Source organism: Hippocampus comes, unplaced genomic scaffold, assembly GCF_001891065.2.
Source record: "Hippocampus comes isolate QL1 unplaced genomic scaffold, H_comes_QL1_v1.1 scaffold104, whole genome shotgun sequence".
NCBI classification, from domain to species: domain Eukaryota; kingdom Metazoa; phylum Chordata; class Actinopteri; order Syngnathiformes; family Syngnathidae; genus Hippocampus; species Hippocampus comes.
The window spans coordinates 5114704-5132933 of record NW_017806072.1 but is presented as its reverse complement, the minus strand read 5'-3'; the positions used below and the strand labels follow the sequence as shown (position 1 = coordinate 5132933).

The 18230-nt window shown below is 39.8% G+C and overlaps 2 protein-coding genes across 4 annotated transcripts in view; one reads left to right on the top strand and one right to left on the bottom strand.

Annotated features, from left to right (window-relative positions):
* The window catches only part of cracr2aa (calcium release activated channel regulator 2Aa), a 15707-nt gene extending 7728 nt beyond the window's left edge, over positions 1 to 7979 (top strand). The window contains exons 5-18 of the mRNA XM_019894223.1: positions 1515 to 1661; positions 1840 to 1930; positions 2079 to 2174; positions 2799 to 2986; positions 3173 to 3244; positions 3547 to 3592; positions 3721 to 3800; positions 4471 to 4798; positions 4902 to 5034; positions 5666 to 5747; positions 5964 to 6078; positions 6305 to 6406; positions 6521 to 6597; positions 7105 to 7979. Of these exons, the coding sequence (XP_019749782.1) occupies positions 1515 to 1661; positions 1840 to 1930; positions 2079 to 2174; positions 2799 to 2986; positions 3173 to 3244; positions 3547 to 3592; positions 3721 to 3800; positions 4471 to 4798; positions 4902 to 5034; positions 5666 to 5747; positions 5964 to 6078; positions 6305 to 6406; positions 6521 to 6597; positions 7105 to 7192 (1645 nt within the window). The 3' untranslated portion in view covers positions 7193 to 7979. The remainder of the gene's footprint in view (positions 1 to 1514; positions 1662 to 1839; positions 1931 to 2078; positions 2175 to 2798; positions 2987 to 3172; positions 3245 to 3546; positions 3593 to 3720; positions 3801 to 4470; positions 4799 to 4901; positions 5035 to 5665; positions 5748 to 5963; positions 6079 to 6304; positions 6407 to 6520; positions 6598 to 7104) is intronic.
* A 1599-nt stretch (positions 7980 to 9578) lies between these two features.
* LOC109530463 (protein arginine N-methyltransferase 8-B) overlaps positions 9579 to 18230 on the bottom strand; it is a 24040-nt gene continuing 15388 nt past the window's right edge. For all 3 annotated transcript variants that reach the window (XM_019894226.1, XM_019894224.1, XM_019894225.1), the window contains exons 7-10: positions 16025 to 16140; positions 12427 to 12577; positions 10792 to 10913; positions 9579 to 9703 (exon numbers count right to left, since the gene is read on the bottom strand). In XM_019894226.1, the coding sequence (XP_019749785.1) occupies positions 9620 to 9703; positions 10792 to 10913; positions 12427 to 12577; positions 16025 to 16140 (473 nt within the window). In that variant the 3' untranslated portion in view covers positions 9579 to 9619. The remainder of the gene's footprint in view (positions 9704 to 10791; positions 10914 to 12426; positions 12578 to 16024; positions 16141 to 18230) is intronic.

Genomic DNA, 18230 nt, shown 5'->3' with positions numbered 1-18230 from the left:
TTTTTTTTTTTTTAAATCTTTATTGAACAAGTCAGGATACAATTCTCAGGAAACAGAAAAGGCGCTAATCCAATCACCGAATGCTCACGGCCAGTCTCGACGTAAGGCCTTCTCGCTAGCCCTAGTATGCAGCGAGAACAAGTCAGGATACAGGATACAGATCACGAGTCTAGACTCGTGATCTGATGGGCTATTGAAACCTGACTGTGCCCGTTCACTTACAGCGCACAGGGGCCTGCTCTGTTTAATCTGAAGGCCCCGAGCAAATTTAATTTACCTGGCAATATAGCTAGCTGAAATATGATTGGTTAAAAACTCGACCATAATAAATAAGTTATTTATCGAGTGGCTTTCAATCTTATTTAAAATAACATTGAAAGCCACTCAACTAAGTGGAAATAATACAACGTAAAGAATACAGAGAATAATTTTGTTTACATATTTATGAAAATAAAATAACATAAATTATAAAATAACATAAAATACATAAAAGTAAATTTACTTTTCTGAGAATGTTTAGGCCAGCAGAGAAGGCCTTGCTGGCCCTCAGGGTCCGCCACTGCACCTTGGATGGCCTAAAGAGAAGTCCTGAAGTTGAGACCGTGGTTAGCTGTGCAGAACGAATTCAATGTTTCCGTTCTGTATGAAAGCGATGACATGCGTATTACCTCTTCCAACATGTTGTTCATAAAATGTAGGAAGATAGTTACCGTCCTGTAACAATCAAGAACAATTTTACATTCCTAACAGGACTCGTTTCCAGTACTCTGCCGGGTTCGAGAATTACATTGGTGAGCTCTTACCAAAACGAAATCCTAAATGAAATCTCTTTTCTGTTTCAAAACTCCAGTGTTGTTTTTGTTAGTGGTAATTACTTAAGCTGTCTGTTTTGAAATTGACTATATTATATACCGTCTAATGTACTGTGATCCAGATTGGGACGACACGCTATTCAACTGAGTTTTCACAACTTTTCCCAGCTAACTCAGAAAACATTTTCATGAAGCAGTTGAATGCACATCTTGCCGGCCGGGTCTGAAGTCAGAGATATGAGACATGACATTTCAGCTCACGTTCTTTTGGGCGGCACTAACCTTTATTGATCCCGACCAGACATTTGACATTTACTACGATAAGGAAAAAGAAAAACACAGCCTTGCAGAAATTTGCCACTGAACTTTATACTTCTGAGGAATTTTCATATTGTTTCACTTATTTTTGCTCTGTCTCAGTCCATATACCAATTTCCAGTCACATTTCCATATAATTAATTGTGAATGATGCCCAAAGAATAGTTCATAAATGTGATTTGTTCCAGTTTTTCATCGTAGCCTTATCTCTCAATTTACTAGGCCGCTGTAGTCTGTCCGAGTTGCTTCGGTGTAAATTATGGCATCGGATTAACGCGTAGTTTTCTCCATGTCTTGCATCAGTAATATACTGTACATGTCTATCCCAGCAGTGGTGCACCTGCTCTTTAATGCACTTTGACTTGTAACCTTGTGTGTCATAAGTCCTGCAGAAGTACGCAGCTTGTGGGCCCAGCTACGGCGAGATGAGCCACACCTTTTATCCAATTTTGAGGACTTCTTGGCAAGGGTGACGTCCCAGATAATTTTGGCTAACCAGGAAAAAAGGGAGATGGAGAGCGCTCTGAAACGGTCAGGGGATATCTTATTTCTCTACATTCTATAATTGAGGCTTTTATTATAACACAAACAGCATTTTTTTCACAAAAAAAAAAGTCCCTTCTGCATAAAACCGCTTTTATGTGAAAATCATTGAACTAACTTTATTTGCGCTGCAAACGGAGCAGTACTCACTCTGTGTGTCCTATAGAAAAGCAGCTACACACGATGATGAGATCCATCGCCTTTATGAGGAAATGGAGCAGCAAATAAAGAATGAAAGAGAACGGATTGTGCTGCAGGTAAAAAAAAAAAAAAAAAGTGTTGTTATTTTTAGATAAATACAATCAAATTCAATTGAAATAAAATACAATGACATTGAAATACCATCATCAAACAATGCCTCTCATTCATCTGTTGTGCTTGTAACTCCGTCTCGCACCACTCAAGGACTATAAGAGGTTTGTGTCTCGCAGTCAAGACCTTGAAAGAAAGCTGACCAGCAAGGAGAAAGAGTTAGAGCAGCTCTTTCAGAAGCAGAGGAGGGTGAGTGAAGAGTTGAAGAGTCACACTTAATTTTGCACAATTTTTCACATCTTTAAAGACGAATGCCTTTATTGGACTAGTGGTTAGCGCGTCGACCTCCCAGTGCAGAGGTCGTGGGTTCGATCCGGCTCTGGCTTTCCTGTGTGGAGTTTGCATGTTCTCCCCGTGCTTGTGTGGATTGTCTCCGGGTACTCCGGTTTCCTCCCACATTCCAAAAACGGCTGATTGAACACTCCAAATTGTCCCTCGGTGTGAGTGTGAGGGCGGATGGTTGTTCGTCTCTGTGTGCCCTGCGATTGGCTGGCAACCGGTTCAGGGTGTCCCCCTGAGGCGAGACTAAGAAGAATTCAGAAGAATGATGACAATGATGATGATGATGATATTGATTGAGTAGCTTGCATTGTCTCACTAAGCCATCAATGATTTGGAGCTTCTCTTCTGCGTTGGGTACTTTCGGAAGGGGAACTAGCGTGAGGAACTAGAGAGCTTTTATATTTACGAACACTATATCATTCTATTGCCAATATATTCACGTGGTCAGTGATGCCGTGGGTTTTTGAATGATACACCCCAAATCACGGCACATCCAACTATAATGTTTTGCCACCGCTGGCCCGTTGGCAGTTGGAAGATCAGTGTCAGGAGCTTCACAGTGAGCAGCATGTGACCAAGGTGGAGAACGTGAAGCTGAAGAAGACAAATGATGAATTAGCGGAGGAACTGCAACACACGAGTCAAGAGCTGCTCTTGGCACAGGAGCAACTGAGTCTGCTCCACGAGCAGTCCACGCGACTCAATGAGGAGAAGGAGATGTGAGTAACAAGACCCCAGCCCTTTAATTTCAGCATTTTTACGCCTTTTGTGAACTAGAGACTATTGCGTAAACCTTGGACTGGTCACCTGCTGGTTTACCCTGCTTTTTACACTTGCACAAAAGACAGATGACACAGTTTTCTCAATAACAACACCAATAATGCATGTGCTGTTGTTTGTAATAGCGAAATATACAGACTGACAGAGGGACTCCAGCGTGAGCGAGCAAGCCTTCTCAAACAACTGGACTTGATGAGGTGTGGATATTTGCAACGCTGTTTACATCAACTCTAAAAGCTGCAACACTTTCAAAGTTTTCGCTCGCATACAAGTTAATTGATTACGATATTTAGAATTATTTGTCAAATTCACTGTTGCTGAGTCAGTGATTCACTTGACAAACTTTTATTCCACTGATGTGTTGTTTTACCGCCAACACATTTTGGCTCGGTTTTCGTGAATTGGCATCTGAATGCGTAGGCTTCTTTTTAATCACGGATTACAAATGATCAGTCTGATGGCAAATATTTAACTGTCTCTGATATTTTCTTTCTTTCAGGGAATTGAACAAACATCTACGAGATGAAAAAGACATTTTCATTCAGGTTTGTGAGATGCATGAAAGCCGACTTTATTGATTGTTGTATGTCAGGTTTCTTTACTGCATGCCTCTCAAAGTTAAAAAGATCAAGAAAAATAATGAATGTGTTCATTTACATGTTTGGCATTACAGAAACCAACAAATTGTAAGACGACAGGATTACAGCCGGGTCCCCTTTATAATGCTGGGGGTCACAATCACTTCCCCAAAAGGTAAAAAACTAAAATCATCAAGTATGTGGAGAGGAACCTCCAAGGTCAAACACAGATCATTTCCTTAACACATGATCGACTTGTTGGGGGAAAAAAAGATTAATCATTCTTCCTGCCTAAAAATGTGACAAGTGTAACATCTTTAACAGTCAAGGCATTTTTATATTCATAATCATTATAAATGGTGTCAAGATAAGTTCACTAATTTGAAATAAAACTCATATAAAGTAAATCTTTAAGGCTTTGAGGATGCCGGTCAGAATGTCACCTGGTGGTCTTTTATAAATATTGCTGGATTGAATACAGTAAGTGTAAATTGGTAAGCGGTATAACACAGCTTGACCTTTGCGGTTCATATGTAAGTACCGTTTTGGCGACTGTATGATTAACATGGACGCTTCTTGGTAAAATGATTTTCATACATACAGTCATTAATTTTCAACGGTATCTGTCATATTGTATTGAGAAGCCAAATGCTTTCCTATGTTGTGTTTGTGCATTGTGTGCGTGTTCTCGAAAATGTCGGTTGAAGTCCAAATTGGACCACTTTCTGGTGTTTGACTGAGGGGGTTTCACTACGCGTGCACTTTTTCATCGTATATTTTGTCAAGAACAAATTAAACAGTCTGCTTTCATATAATCTATGGCTGTCTTGAAAACGTACATCCAGTGAGGAGGAGGAAGAGGATGTAAGGCAAAATCCAGCCAATGTGTCAAGCTGCCCGTGTGGTCCAGAGGTGACCAGAGGTTACTTACAGAGGATCATCTCGATCGAGGAGGACCACCTCCCACATTTGCTCCAAAATGGCACTCAGGCTCAAATCCCTCTACAGCCGTTTATTGAAGGCGAGGATGTGTCAGACCATGAAGAGAATATCGACTTGGAGATGAGCGATATTTACCATGCTCAGCCGAAGCCGTCACAGGGAGCCGGAGAAATAAGTCAAACTCCCATGTCTCCAAGGGGGCAACCCGTTGGGAAGGAGACCAGCATAAATGTGAGCCTATCGGCATCTTTGTACTTTGTACTATTTCCTCCCTTTTTTTTCAGTGAGGGAGTCCGCAAACCCACAACTTTATTTATTGCTTCTGAATGTGTAGGAGGAAAGAAGTCCGTCACTGCCCGACCGTCTCTTTAAAATCGTTCTGGTGGGGAACTCCAATGTCGGCAAGACCTCCCTCCTTCGACGCTTTTGTGATGACTGTTTCAACCTTGACACTTCTGCCACTGTTGGTATGAGTCCTCGAGCTATGTCAGTCCATACATGTTTCAAATTATAAAGGTGTGTAGGACATTATCTAATAACGTGCAAAAATCAAATGCGTTTGTTGGGATTTATCTTCTTTTGTCAAATGTCTACACCAAAATAAATTCCTGAAAAGGTTATGCCATATTCTTGTAAGTCACTGCAATGTTATGCACGTTTAGTGTGAAGTCAGTGTTTCATTTGTGTACCACTGGAGGGAGCCTCCGTACCATTGTTGGTTGTAGTACCACACTTGAGAGTCACTGCTCCAAATTATCCAGAGGTATGAATGTAAGTGTGAATGGTTGTTTGTTTCTCTATACGTGCCCTGTGATTGACAGGTGACCAGTCCAGGGTGTACGCAATAGTCTCCAGTTCACCCGCGACCGTAACAGGACATGCAGTGTAGAAAATGCGTGGGTGTATAGTTCTGAAAAAAAGTGTTTTAAGATTTTGTTTTGGATCATATTTCTGTGTACATGCTGGTTGATATATTCATCTCATTTTTTGTAGTTCTTGATAAGTTAGCTTAGCTTTGCCGTTGACTTGGTATTAGGTGGTCTTGTCGATCATGAAGTTACAAGTGCAGCAAATGTAATGCGGAAACTGTGTTTGCAGGTATTGACTACAGTGTGAAGACAATACTGGTAGACAACAGCCAGGTGGCGCTGCAGGTCTGGGATACAGCAGGACAGGAAAGGTAATTCAGCTGCTTTTTCTCACATATAATTGAATTGTCATGTTTTGGCGTTGAAAGCGCACTGCGTTTTTAATCAAAAGGAAAATGTATTTTCAATCAAAGGCTTGTTATTTTGTGATTGTGGAGCTGCTTTCAAAGTTTCACGACTTAATGAGCTTTTTTTTTTTCTTTCTTTCACGCTCTACTTTTTTAATTGACTTTTTCCTCTCTTTTTAGGTATCGAAGCATCACCAAGCAGTTTTTCCGCAAAGCTGATGGTGTGGTTGTGATGTATGACATAACAGTTGAGCAGAGCTTCACAGCTGTCAGACAGTGGCTGACAAGTGTCATGGTAAAATGGAATATTTGTGCATTTTTCCCTGTCATCTAATAGCCACAATATACAAGTTGGGCCAAAACTAGCATGGCAGGTCGTGTTAATATTAAAATGTTCATATTAATTACGAGGTGTTAATGTAATAACATGTTTTAGTCCTGTGAAATGTAAGCCTACTTATGGCCCACCTTGTATATATTTAGTCCTGATTGTCGGTCTCCATTCCCTTCTCTTGTCATAGGAGGGCTCAGGTGAAGATATAACTTTAATGCTGTTGGGAAACAAAACTGACTTAGAAATTGCGAGACAAGTGCAGAAATCAATGGGCATGAGGCTGGCCAAGGTACGTCTTATCTTTCCAAGAGTAAAACTGTCCTCTGTTGTGCCACATCTCTTACCAACTAAAGTTGTATTGTATCTGTCAGTGACATTTAGAAAAACATGTTTTTTTTTTAAGGAACGTCAGATGACTTTCTTTGAGTGCAGTGCATGTTCAGGGTATAATGTGATGGAGGCCATGCTTCATCTGGCTCGGTAAGAGTCCTTTGCTTTTGTCACCCCCAAAAAATAAATAAATAAAACGCCAAAATCTATTTCCAAAGTATTAAATGAAGTGGGATTTTTTTCTTTTTTAAGAGGGAATGCTGACTTTGAGTGAAAAGTTCTGCTTCATTTTGCAATTGGTTGAGACAATATTTTGTCTAAATGAGATTGATCCTCTTTCCTTCAGACTTACACAATTTGCCCAGCCAACCATCGTCAAGCTTCACCAGTGTTACCATCAGTAGTCATCATCGTTTACATTAAGTACCCACTTTGAATATTTTTTGTTCCCACTCCATTTACTCCACGCTGCTGGAAGCACTCAAAAAACATTATGTGATAAAACAATGAGATTGTAAGTAGTCCCAGAGATAAATAACAGCACATCACGCTTGAAACAGATATGAGACGGACAGCACAAATAAAGCAGTTGTGCTTCGATCCCATCCGCTTGTTCTGGAGAGTTTCTGACTTGTTTTTCGTCACGTTGTGTCTCAGAACCTTGAAAGAGCAAGAGGACCGAGAAAAAGAGAAGACTGTCCAGTTGGTCGGCAGCTCAACGGAGAAGAAAAAATCCTGCTGTTAACAGATAACACACACAATACTGTACGCATGTTTGCAAGCTTGCCCTAATTATTCTAAATGTCAACAAAACTGTCTTGTGGGGGCACACCAAAAATGTTCCCAGGCATATTATATCAAAGGAAGACACAGTTAAATCAAAACCTTTTAAAAGTTGCCTTTCTCATGCAGACAGGATTTTAATTATATATGTATGTAGATGCAGAGTGATTTTTCACGCAATTCCCTTTTGTATTACAGCATAATATAAATATTTGAAAAAATGTGAATTAGTACTGAGCTGTCTTGAGGTCACTAGTGTGTGTGTTTTTAAGTTACTGGTGTCTCGGGACTGTTGTTCATAGGGTTCACCTGAATGTTGTCATGGGAAAATCGAGTATTTGCTGCTTATGTTGTTTCTGTCTCCATTTTGTTTTAGTTTTTTTTGGTCTCCAGCTCACGTAGTTTAGTGTCTATTCTGTAAAGCATTTTGTTGGGTAGTTGCAATCATTGACTTTTTGGAGACAATCAAATTTATTTGATTGTGAAGAAAGCATGCATTTTCATCAGATGCACCTCATCTACTTGACACGTATTTTATACATTATACCCCTCATTCTTCAATGTAAAACCAAGTATGTTAAATAGTTTGCATGTGATTTTGGAATTCAGCTCTACGATTGTATTGTTATTCTAAATGACTCACTAATTAATCGTGGTTCACTACCCCCAATGTCTTGCACTTCACTTTAATGTATACACCGAGCTATTTAATTAGTGTACAAAAAATAAACAATTGGGTGTTGTTCATATAAGGTGGTGGTTTTTCACAGAACCAGACAGTGGATGATTTTACACATTGCAGTTTATTCCATTTTTCAGACCTCATAAAAACATATGAAACATCATATTTGAACTGAATATAAATAAGTCAATCAATAGAAGATGCATAAAAACATGCTAGTTTATTATAGTTCTGCATTTTGTTTAATACTGTATAACACATTTTTTTGGGATGATTGGAGACTCCCAAGAGTTCCCAGTAAGTTATCCTGAAAATTGCTTTGAACATTAACAATTTGTAGCAGTCAGCTGTGCAATAAGGAGCTGTTCATTTTCAGAAATTAGCTAATTGATCAATCTTAGTATTTTTTTTTAATTGTGTATTTTATATTAATCAAGCCTCTTAAGGCTTTCAAAAGGAAAACCTCTTCAGAGTAACAAGATACTCTTGTTTATCTTACTGATTAACTACAAAGCAAAGTTTACAGCCTATTGTTGCAGGCCTCATGTGGACAATTTGATAGATTGTGTGATAATTGCCAGGTTCACATTTTTGGGGGGTAAAACCAGTATAACCCTAAAAGATTTGACATGGCTAACTTAAGTGCACCCTAATAAATGAACTAATGTAAATGCAGCATTGAGAAATAGAATCAGGAACACTTGGGAACTTGGTCAAGGCATTAAGGGAGGACAAAGACTCATCAGCCACTTGGTTAGGGGATCCGGTACAAGAGCGATATTAAAGAAAGACCTTTACAAAGATCTTAATGCTCACTTTTAATTGTGATTTATGTTTATTATTGTTTCCAGCGGTGTAGAAATACACAGCATCATACTGATTTTGTGAAGAATATATCTATATATATTTTAATACAGCTCTTGTGCTGGATCACATTGTATTCTACACTTGCCGTTATTGAAGTAGCATGTCAAACAATACCAAAACTGCCTGTTCAACTGATGATATGGGGAACAATAGTATGGAGTTGGGCAAAGGTGTCACCTTTGACACTGTCCATCACGCAAGGTATCAGCACTGTACACTCACAATTTAACACCTTACCTTTCACATGACTCACACACACACACACACACATCTAGTAAACTTCCTGCAGCAGGTTTGTCCTTGGCTGTTGTGCTCAGATGAATAGTTTGACCATTTCTGAGCCTTACATGACACAACTACAAACTTAAATGGTTTATCTGACAGCCGCAAAGGGTCAAACCCAACCAAATTAAGATGTCGAACAAACAAAATGGACAACACAGTCATTGGACAGATACTCCTACGCAATGAGGTCCGAATTATGCTGAAAAACAAATGACACAGGTACATCACTCCCATTTCACCAACATGTACAGCGAGAATCTAACTCTGAACAAGTTAGAGCAAAAACAACCCCCCCGCCCCCAACCCCGCACCCACCATTACATTCAAAGTTGTTTAACAGTCTGCGCCCATGGCTTCTTGACTGACAACATCCATAGCAAGTTGTTAGTGGGGCCACCTCTGTACTCTGCCCCGTTCTTCCATCTTCATTCCATTCCAAAAAAAAACCCTCCCTGGACTTATTTGTCCAGGGAGGGTTTTTTTTGGAATGGAATTTTTTTTTTTTGTCTTCCTCTGCTCCTCGCAAGTGTATTTAATCCCAGTTTCCTGCAAAACCTAGCGCATCTTGTAGTCGTGGACTATCGCTGCCTCACACAGTTGTCCTTTGAAATCCAGTTCAAAGGTGAAGTCCAAGTCCCGCTGCGGGCACAGACAAAAAAAAAAAGTTTGTCAAACATTTCAAGTGAGAATACTGGAGGGGAAAATGTGAAGTAGTGATCAGATCACATTTTAAATTAAGTCACATAACAGTGAAATTACCATTCCAAGAGTTATTGTTTCTATCCAAATATTTTAATATTTTTAAAATGGCCAAGTAACCGTTAGCGATGTGCCTTTTTCTGAAAACGTGCATGTGAGATAGACGTTCTGCACTTTTACTCTAACGTTACAAAATTGTGGAGCGAATTCACATAATGACCACCCTTTCGACTTTCTCAGCCAATGACATGATCAGCGAGACTGGACGACGTTTCAGAGCTGAGCGTAACTTCAACTTTGACGCCATGGGTATAAACACAATCATGGTCTACATACTGGTTACTGGAAAACTACAGTCCAGATGTACAGGATTTCCCACTCCCAAAACGCTGGCAGTAATGTTATCTCATGTGTCTGGTTTGATATTTCTTTATGAATGGGCTTTTTTTCATGTTACGAATGTTATGACAACCTCAAGTTTATTCTGGCTTCTATACTGTATTTACAAAATACTTTGGAATTTTTTGAGACATGTTTTCATGTTGATTTGCATGCTTGATTTGCAATCGGTGACCAAATACTTTGAACATTTTGTTTAAATCAGCGGTAAGATAATCTCTATATTGACAAGAGTGCTTATATGACATCCCTAACTGTTTATGTGACTCATTTTCTATATTCATAAGAAGATTTTTGGAAACTCGACAATTGTATGATGAAGTCTTGTCAAAAGTTACCAAGTATAAAGATGAGGAGTATAGAATCCTCGTTTGTTCAACACAGAGGAGAACAAGGTCAACAGTTGTCTGCATTGCTACTGGTGCCGACTTGGCTCGTCAGTAGTCACCATACAAAAAAAGAGTTTACACGTCAGTCATCACCATACAAAAAAGAGTTTACTGTGGACAGGCAGCTCGTTGGGTGAGTCAGACGTTCATTAATCCCGATCAATGTGACGTATTGATAGTTATGGACATCCGGCTATCTCCACATCCGGGACTATGAGAGAAGCTTTGTGTAACACGTACAATATTTTTGTCATTTGGCTTCATTGCAATGCTGCCAGTGATTTCCTCTCCTCTTCGCACAGTTAAGTAGTCCTCCAGGTAGAACACGGTCTGCTTCCAGTGGGTGTATGCAGCATTCGGAGCTAGGGGACACACACACACACACACACACAAAATCAGATGTGATATGTTGAAGATTCCTCATGATCCAAATGAGAATATAAAATAGGTGAATGGATGATGGCTGAATGAAAGTCAAGGCATCAAGCCCGAGCTATGATTGATCAACTGATGAGGAATTATGCCTCTATAGTTCTGAAGGAAAAACACATGCTCCTTCCTTGGCAAAAAATAAGGAGTGATACAAATTTCTTGTCGAGGTTCTACAAAATCTAAAGTCTGCAATAAGCAGAACCAGTAGGCTTTGTGATTGTCTTGGTGTGAAGAAATGGTCCAAAGTGGCAAATAATAACACTTCTTGAACACAGTATGTCAGCTTTAAATGGAGGAAACCTCTTTCTTATGTGTGTGTGCGCCTATCTGTGCATGTGTGTGTTTTGTTTGGATCTGACTGACAAACCAATTAAGATCATGCTCGAGTGCTCTGACCGTCATTGACAATAGCTTAGCTGACATTCAAAATATGAGCTGCACTTGAGTCAGAATGTTCAGCCTGCTGTGCTGTGCTGTGGCAGCAATACATCTTTTCTTGTCTGTATAAACAGTTCTTTGAGTGTATTATATAAAAGGAACTGCCAAATGAATCCTTTTTTGGTCAGATCTTGTTGTCATGTAAATTAGGAGACGAGCTTGCAATTTTTTCCCCTCTGCTTCTCCCTGGTCAGGCTACTCCTGTTTTTGTCCAAGTTGAGATATTTATTTCAGCATATGCTTAGTGATTAGGATTGGAAAATTCCCAACTATAAGGGAGTCGTTTTAGAGAACGAGAGCTACAATTACATGGCTATATTGATGATGATTTTGCTGTATTATTTGAACACGTAATCATAAAATGACCGCAACTGCCATTTCTAACAAATGCAATTTATCCTATCGCCACTAGAGGTCAGTCCCAATATAGCAGAGCAGTTTGTCCCTCTTGCATATACTGTAGTGCAAACTGCAACTTGAAAAGAGGCACATATACTTAAAGGAATCCCTCTTTGATAGGGTCAGTAAAAACAGTCTGAAGTCCCTTTGCAAAAAAAAACAAAACAAACCCAAAACAAAAAACACCTTTTCAACATAGCTCTTCAATGGGATATCATAACTGCATATCGCGCAACTGGCTGGTCAGTGCAATTGTGTCCCTGTTCTTGTAGAGATTAGATCAACTCCATGGAGAACGGAGACAAAGCAAATATTCGAAAATGTCTGGAGACTCAGAATTCAATTGTAGTTTGGACTACTGCTGATGAGATCCCCTCCCCACTCACTCTCACACACACACACACACACACACACACACACACACACACACACACACACACACACACACACACACACACACACACACACATTTATTCCATCTACCCTGCGGCGTTCCCTTTGTATTTGTTAGGAAAAAGGTTCAATAAATTAGCCAACATTCATTCATGTGACTTTTCAACAATTGCACTTAAAACAATTCAAAATGAAATAGCTGTGGCATCTTACCAGTGGAGAAACCAGTCTTTTTGTGACATTTGGTGAATTCGATGTTGAAATAGGTGACTAGTGCATGTATGTAGTCATTTCTCTGGATCTGCAGGCAGAATGCTGTTGTGAAAGAGAGGTCTTCAGGCTTCACTGTGTAAATGTCCACCTCCTGTTAGCGGAAAGAGATGGATGTCTCACTTATACAGTAAGCTCACAGGTAAATCATCATAAAGCCTCATATCCAACCATGCGATTGTTGCAGGCTTGTACGTGGGTCACCTGGTCTCCTTCTCTGATAAAGATTGTCGTTAGAGACAGATTTGTTCAGCTATTATACCACTACACTATTAAGATTTTTATGTCAATAAATGACATTTAAATGAACTTTATGTCAATCCATTCTCTTCAATGCTTATCTTGTTCAGGATCAAAGGGAACGAGCATTTTCCTTTTCAAATGAGCAAGGATGTTGAAGACCACTTTTTTTTCAGACCGATACCACTACCACTAGTACTCAACTCCTGAGTGCTCGTCGATATCGACACCAAGTAATCAAAATTGCTCGTACTATTGACACATACAATTTCGATTAAATCAAAGACAGATAACACCGGTCAACAGCAAATTTTATCAGAGACGACTTTGTGTCCCTAATTGTATTTGTGATGGTGATTTTTAAAAACGCCTTTATTTGTTTTTTAACGCATCAGGTCACTGAGACATTTTCATAAGACCAATAAAAGCTCACACAATACGGATTCACCATACGGAATTTATTGCTATGACATTTCAGAAATAATTTCCACCTTAGTTCATAAATATTGCCATATTAAAACATTATTACAGCAATACAGTATAAATATATCACTATATTATTATTATGAAAACCTGATGTGCAAGCAAAAAAGAAATGAGGGGAGATTTGGAATCAGCGCAAAAAGCCCTCAAAACTTTGCTCAAAATGAATTGAAAGTGCAAAATAATACAGGTTCAATGGGTTAACTGTGTTAAACATGACGCAAAGTGTAAGTATTTCATGCTGGCCGATATCAATGAATATCAATTTTATTTATTTATTTATTTTTTTACCTATTCAAAGTAAGAAAAAACACAGTGAATTGATACTGATTGATAAGAAAATGGAACCATCCAGAAGAAAAATATTCATATGACAAAATATAGATACATGCAAGTACAAAAAAGTGGAAAAAGGTGAGTAGAGCACTGTGGATAATACACAAGGACAAACACTACATTGAGTGTCCTTCATTCAACAGGAAAAAAATACTCCTTATTAATGGACAAAACAACAATATTCTGTTTTTCTCATGTAGGAATTGAGGTAGCAATTTTTTTCAATGGTAGTAATACATTAATAATGCACTCTGAGCATTAATATGGACCTTATAACCATCCATTTAGTGACAGAAATTGCATCTTAATGGCCAGATAGGAGTGACATGGTTGTAGTTCGGAAAAAAAACCTTTTGTCAGCCATGATAAGTAGAACGGCCAGAAGAGGGTGCCATTCTTATCGGTGACTGGTATCGGCAGCCTTCACAATACCTTGATACTTTGAAATACTGTAATCGTCCTGATATGATTCCTGGTATTGGTATTGACTCATCCCTTAAAATAAAGGTCGTGATCTTGAAGGGTCAGTGATCTATTGACCATCCGATTGGGAAGCTGAACAGTGTAAACTTGTGCGTAGTCCAAATCCGGTGTGTTGATTTAAATTCGGTTTATTTGCAATACTGATAAGAGTTCTAGAGGGGACTGCAGTTCATCCAAAAGTTTAATGCCAGCATCAAGTTAACGTGTGAAATTCCCGATTGTTGCTATTGTTCTTTTTTGACTGCGAGCCTGTAATGGTTTTGGTGCGGGATGATGTGTGCTGTGATAAATTTTAGTGACTGTCAATAAAACCAGAGGAATATTGCTGTTGAAGATTCCTGATGTTTTTAATAAGTAGCAGCATATCAGCGGCCACATTTCAAAGTTTAGGACAACTCTTCAGTCATTTTCAATTTTTTTCTCACTTTGTCAGGTTGCCTGACCCTGCTCCTTGAGCCCCGCTGTTTCTTTTCCCTGTGTATGAGTGTTTTATTGTGCAGAATTGGAAAGACTAGCGGTGCTGGCACCAGTTGCAAACAATCTCACTCTGTGGCATAGTTAAGCCGGTACCGAGCTCCACTACATCACCAAATTAATACTCTCGAATATGAGTGTGTGCAGCCAGCCATCTTGAGTATTTCCTGAGTATTTTCTGATTTTGACCCAGTCTTCTTATTTGTATTCCCAGATCATTTCACGGCCTATCTGCCAATTGTCTCCAGTCTCTGGGATTGGGCCCTCCACACGCCCGGAGTTTTAGTGCCATTTGACTTGTGATCCTCGTTACAAACTGCAGTATAATAAAGTAATGATCTGTTGGCACAACATCACAGACATATAATCAGAATGAGCTCACTCGGTTAAAATAGTATTTAAGATGGGTGTTATTGTTGGAACCATTGTTTTGTCCTTTCGTTATTTTCACAGTGCTTGTGGCTCGTTACGAACTCTCTGTAATATTTCATAATTAGCATCAAAAGCTGGTTTATTTAAAGGATAGAAAAGGGTTGCCTGCCAACTAGCACGCGAGCAAGCAAGCAGAAAGCACTGATGGAATAATCGCATCACATGACAGAATGAAATTGGGTTGAATCAATTGTAGCAAAATGACTTGCAGAAAGGTCACATGCAAGGCATCCCGCTGAGATGCAGCAACGAGAGGTTAAATGTTTGAGGCACATCACACACTGTTCTTTTGTATTTGACACCTATTATCACTGTATTAGACCGGATAAAATATTTTTCCTTTTTCAAAAAGCTCTCCCTGGCTGATTTGATCTGTTGTTTGAAATTATTGCTATTCTGGTCACTGTTGCCTGTACTGCGCACATGAGATTTGTCTCCAAATACAAAGTTAATCAAAAAATAAGATCTATTGTTCTTATTATTGCAATAACATCCGTCTGACTCAAACTTCTCCGTTACAGTCAGCCACAAGGGTTTGATCCTCGAATTTTGTTTTTATATTCTCCTGGCCCGACAGAACTTGATACTGTCACGTGTGATCGCTCCACTTCAGTGCAAAAAAAATGGTCATGACCTCTTTCTGTTCCAAAACTGCACTTCATAATTTCTGTCAAGCTGGAGTTGTTGTTGTGGCTTCTGGCTCGCTTTATCTCATCTAATCGGTGTTTTTCAACTTTAGATGCGCCACTGGGCATGTTTTACAAAAGAAAAATCCCACCACACATCAACAAACACAAATGTCACAAAATGTCTACGCCATTGCAATAATGACGATCTTGTCTTGATTTACTCACAATTGTACTTAGTGTAAAATCTGTGCCTGTTTGGTTGAACACAAAGCTGATATGCTTGCAGCAATTAAAGCCACTCCGAGCTCATTTCTAATTGTTTTCAAACCACTGAAATTAAATATGAGACCTTGCCTATGTGACCCTAACCAGCTGAATAGAAAAAAAGGATTCATGAATTGAAAATTCATTAGAACCGATAGCCGCACGCCATTTCAACGGGAGCAAAAGAAAATTTGACATACCTTGACGAGGCAGGAGTTGGTCACGACCTGTTTGGGGTCCACGACGTCAACTAGAGGCTCCTTCATTGCCACATTGCGGATACAAGTCATGTCAAAGCCGTATACGTTCTCCCACCCTTGAAAAACAGCATAATTACTCTGGTATGTTAAAGATTAAAATATGTACAACTCATGCAAATTGCTACTTGGCGATTGTTTTATTGTGTGTTGAAAAGCCAAGGGATATAAACATTGTCGAGCTATGCTGTGCAGCTAGAAAACCACAACAGGCCAGGTTGCTCGCCACTGGGTTTCTCAGAATGTCGGGCTCCCAATGCCTGGAGTTAGCTTTTACGGTGTTTGGAAGCAATTTGCAATAATTTGACACATACATGAAGTCAGATACTTTGTCAACATAAAGCGATGTAAACGCTGACTTCACAATCTTAGCAGACAGGCAGGATAGGAGATTACTGAACATTATTCATTGGAACGCAACAATTCTATTTGTGAGCCAAACTAATGAGCATTTTTTTTTTTTATAGGGGAAAATTTGCGGGTCACATATCTGACAATGTTCCACATTCAGATTAATGATGGTCCTTATACTAAGACGGTGCTTTGGTTCGCTCAGAGGAGCTGTGAGGAGCGCAACGTGTTGACTGAACGCCGCATAAGGCCACTTCTACCTCAGTGCAAAGGTCAAACGAGGCCATCTGCCCACAGAACGAGGAGACGAGTGCGGTTTGTGCAACCCTCGGTTCAGTTCGCCCATGTGTGAAATTCACATTTACACAACTCCACTGCATTAAATAAATAAATTGTATCCGAAGAGTAAAAATAGTCTGATGTCCCAGCAAAGCTGCAGGCTGCCTGAGTATAGTGACACTTCCACGCAACGAGCCGCGTGCTACAAATTGCATGGAATATAAATTATCACGCAATTTAGCAGTTACATAAAAGTGACATAAAAATATCAAAAGTCAACATGCTTGCTTGTTATCTTTGGAACAGAACAAAGAAAATATATATATATAACTAACCACATATGCTTGTTTTAAGATATTTTACCATGCTCAGATTTACATTTTTGCAACGCATAACTTGGAAGTCGTCCTCTCTGGCTGCGTTTTTTTTTTTTTTTTGCCTTTGACGTTCTTAATTTTAGCGACGTCACTTTCTTATCCGATCAGTTTGTAATCTGGTACTGGTGATCGAAGCGCGGTTCTCTGTTTGTTTGTTAATGATTATTGAGATGCAAGAGAAAGATTGGAGACACACCGTCTGACATCTTGCTGACACTACTTAACTTCTTTTTCAGAGATGACTGAAGCAAGTTCAACGGATGTCATCACCTGGCATATTTCATGAATTGTGACTGGCAGTTGAATAAAGGTTCCTCCGCAGAGCTTGACGTTTCACAGCTGTTGTAGTTTAGTCATACAGCAAATATATTGCAGAAGGTTATTATGAAAACGTTATTTTATTTACGGTCAGTGTTCCACTTGTATGATATATGGACAGTATAACAATGGCTTTGGCACTCTTCTTTTGCTTTGTATCCAGAAGGAAACATCACCCACAGCCCTTGTTGTGCTTTTGGAGTGAGATGACTCAGAGATGGAGAGGCTTGTTGACTAATATTAGCCATTAGCCAGGGTAAGCGTGAGCACCAGTTTAAAACAAATCATTTGTAGAACTGAAATAGCTGCATTCCGTTGAATTTGCGATGGGTCTATGGACACATGCACATTGGGAAGTGCAGTCCTATTTTTTGTGGCATTTCTTTGATATAACCCAACACGTCTCACATTTGATCTTGTTACTTCTGCCAGAGGTTCATCCATAAACACCAGGCAACATGTGCCATTGGCACGCATACATACTCGTGTCCCCTCCGTGAGCCGTCACCTTACCGTGGTGGAGGGGTTTGTGTGTCCCAATGATCCTAGGAGCTAAGTTGTCCGGGGCTTTATGCCCCTGGCAGGGTCACCCATGGCAAACAGGTTCTAGGTGAGGGACCAGACAAAGCACGGCTCAAAGACCCCTTATGATGAGTACAATTAATGGATCTCAGTTTCCTTTGCCCGGACGCGGGTCACCGGGACCCCCCTCTGGAGCCAGGCCTGGAGGCGGGGCTCGTTGGCGAGCGCCTGGTGGCCGGGCCTACACCCATGGGGCCCGGCCGGGCTCAGCCCGAAGAGGCAACGTGGGTCCCCCTTCTCAT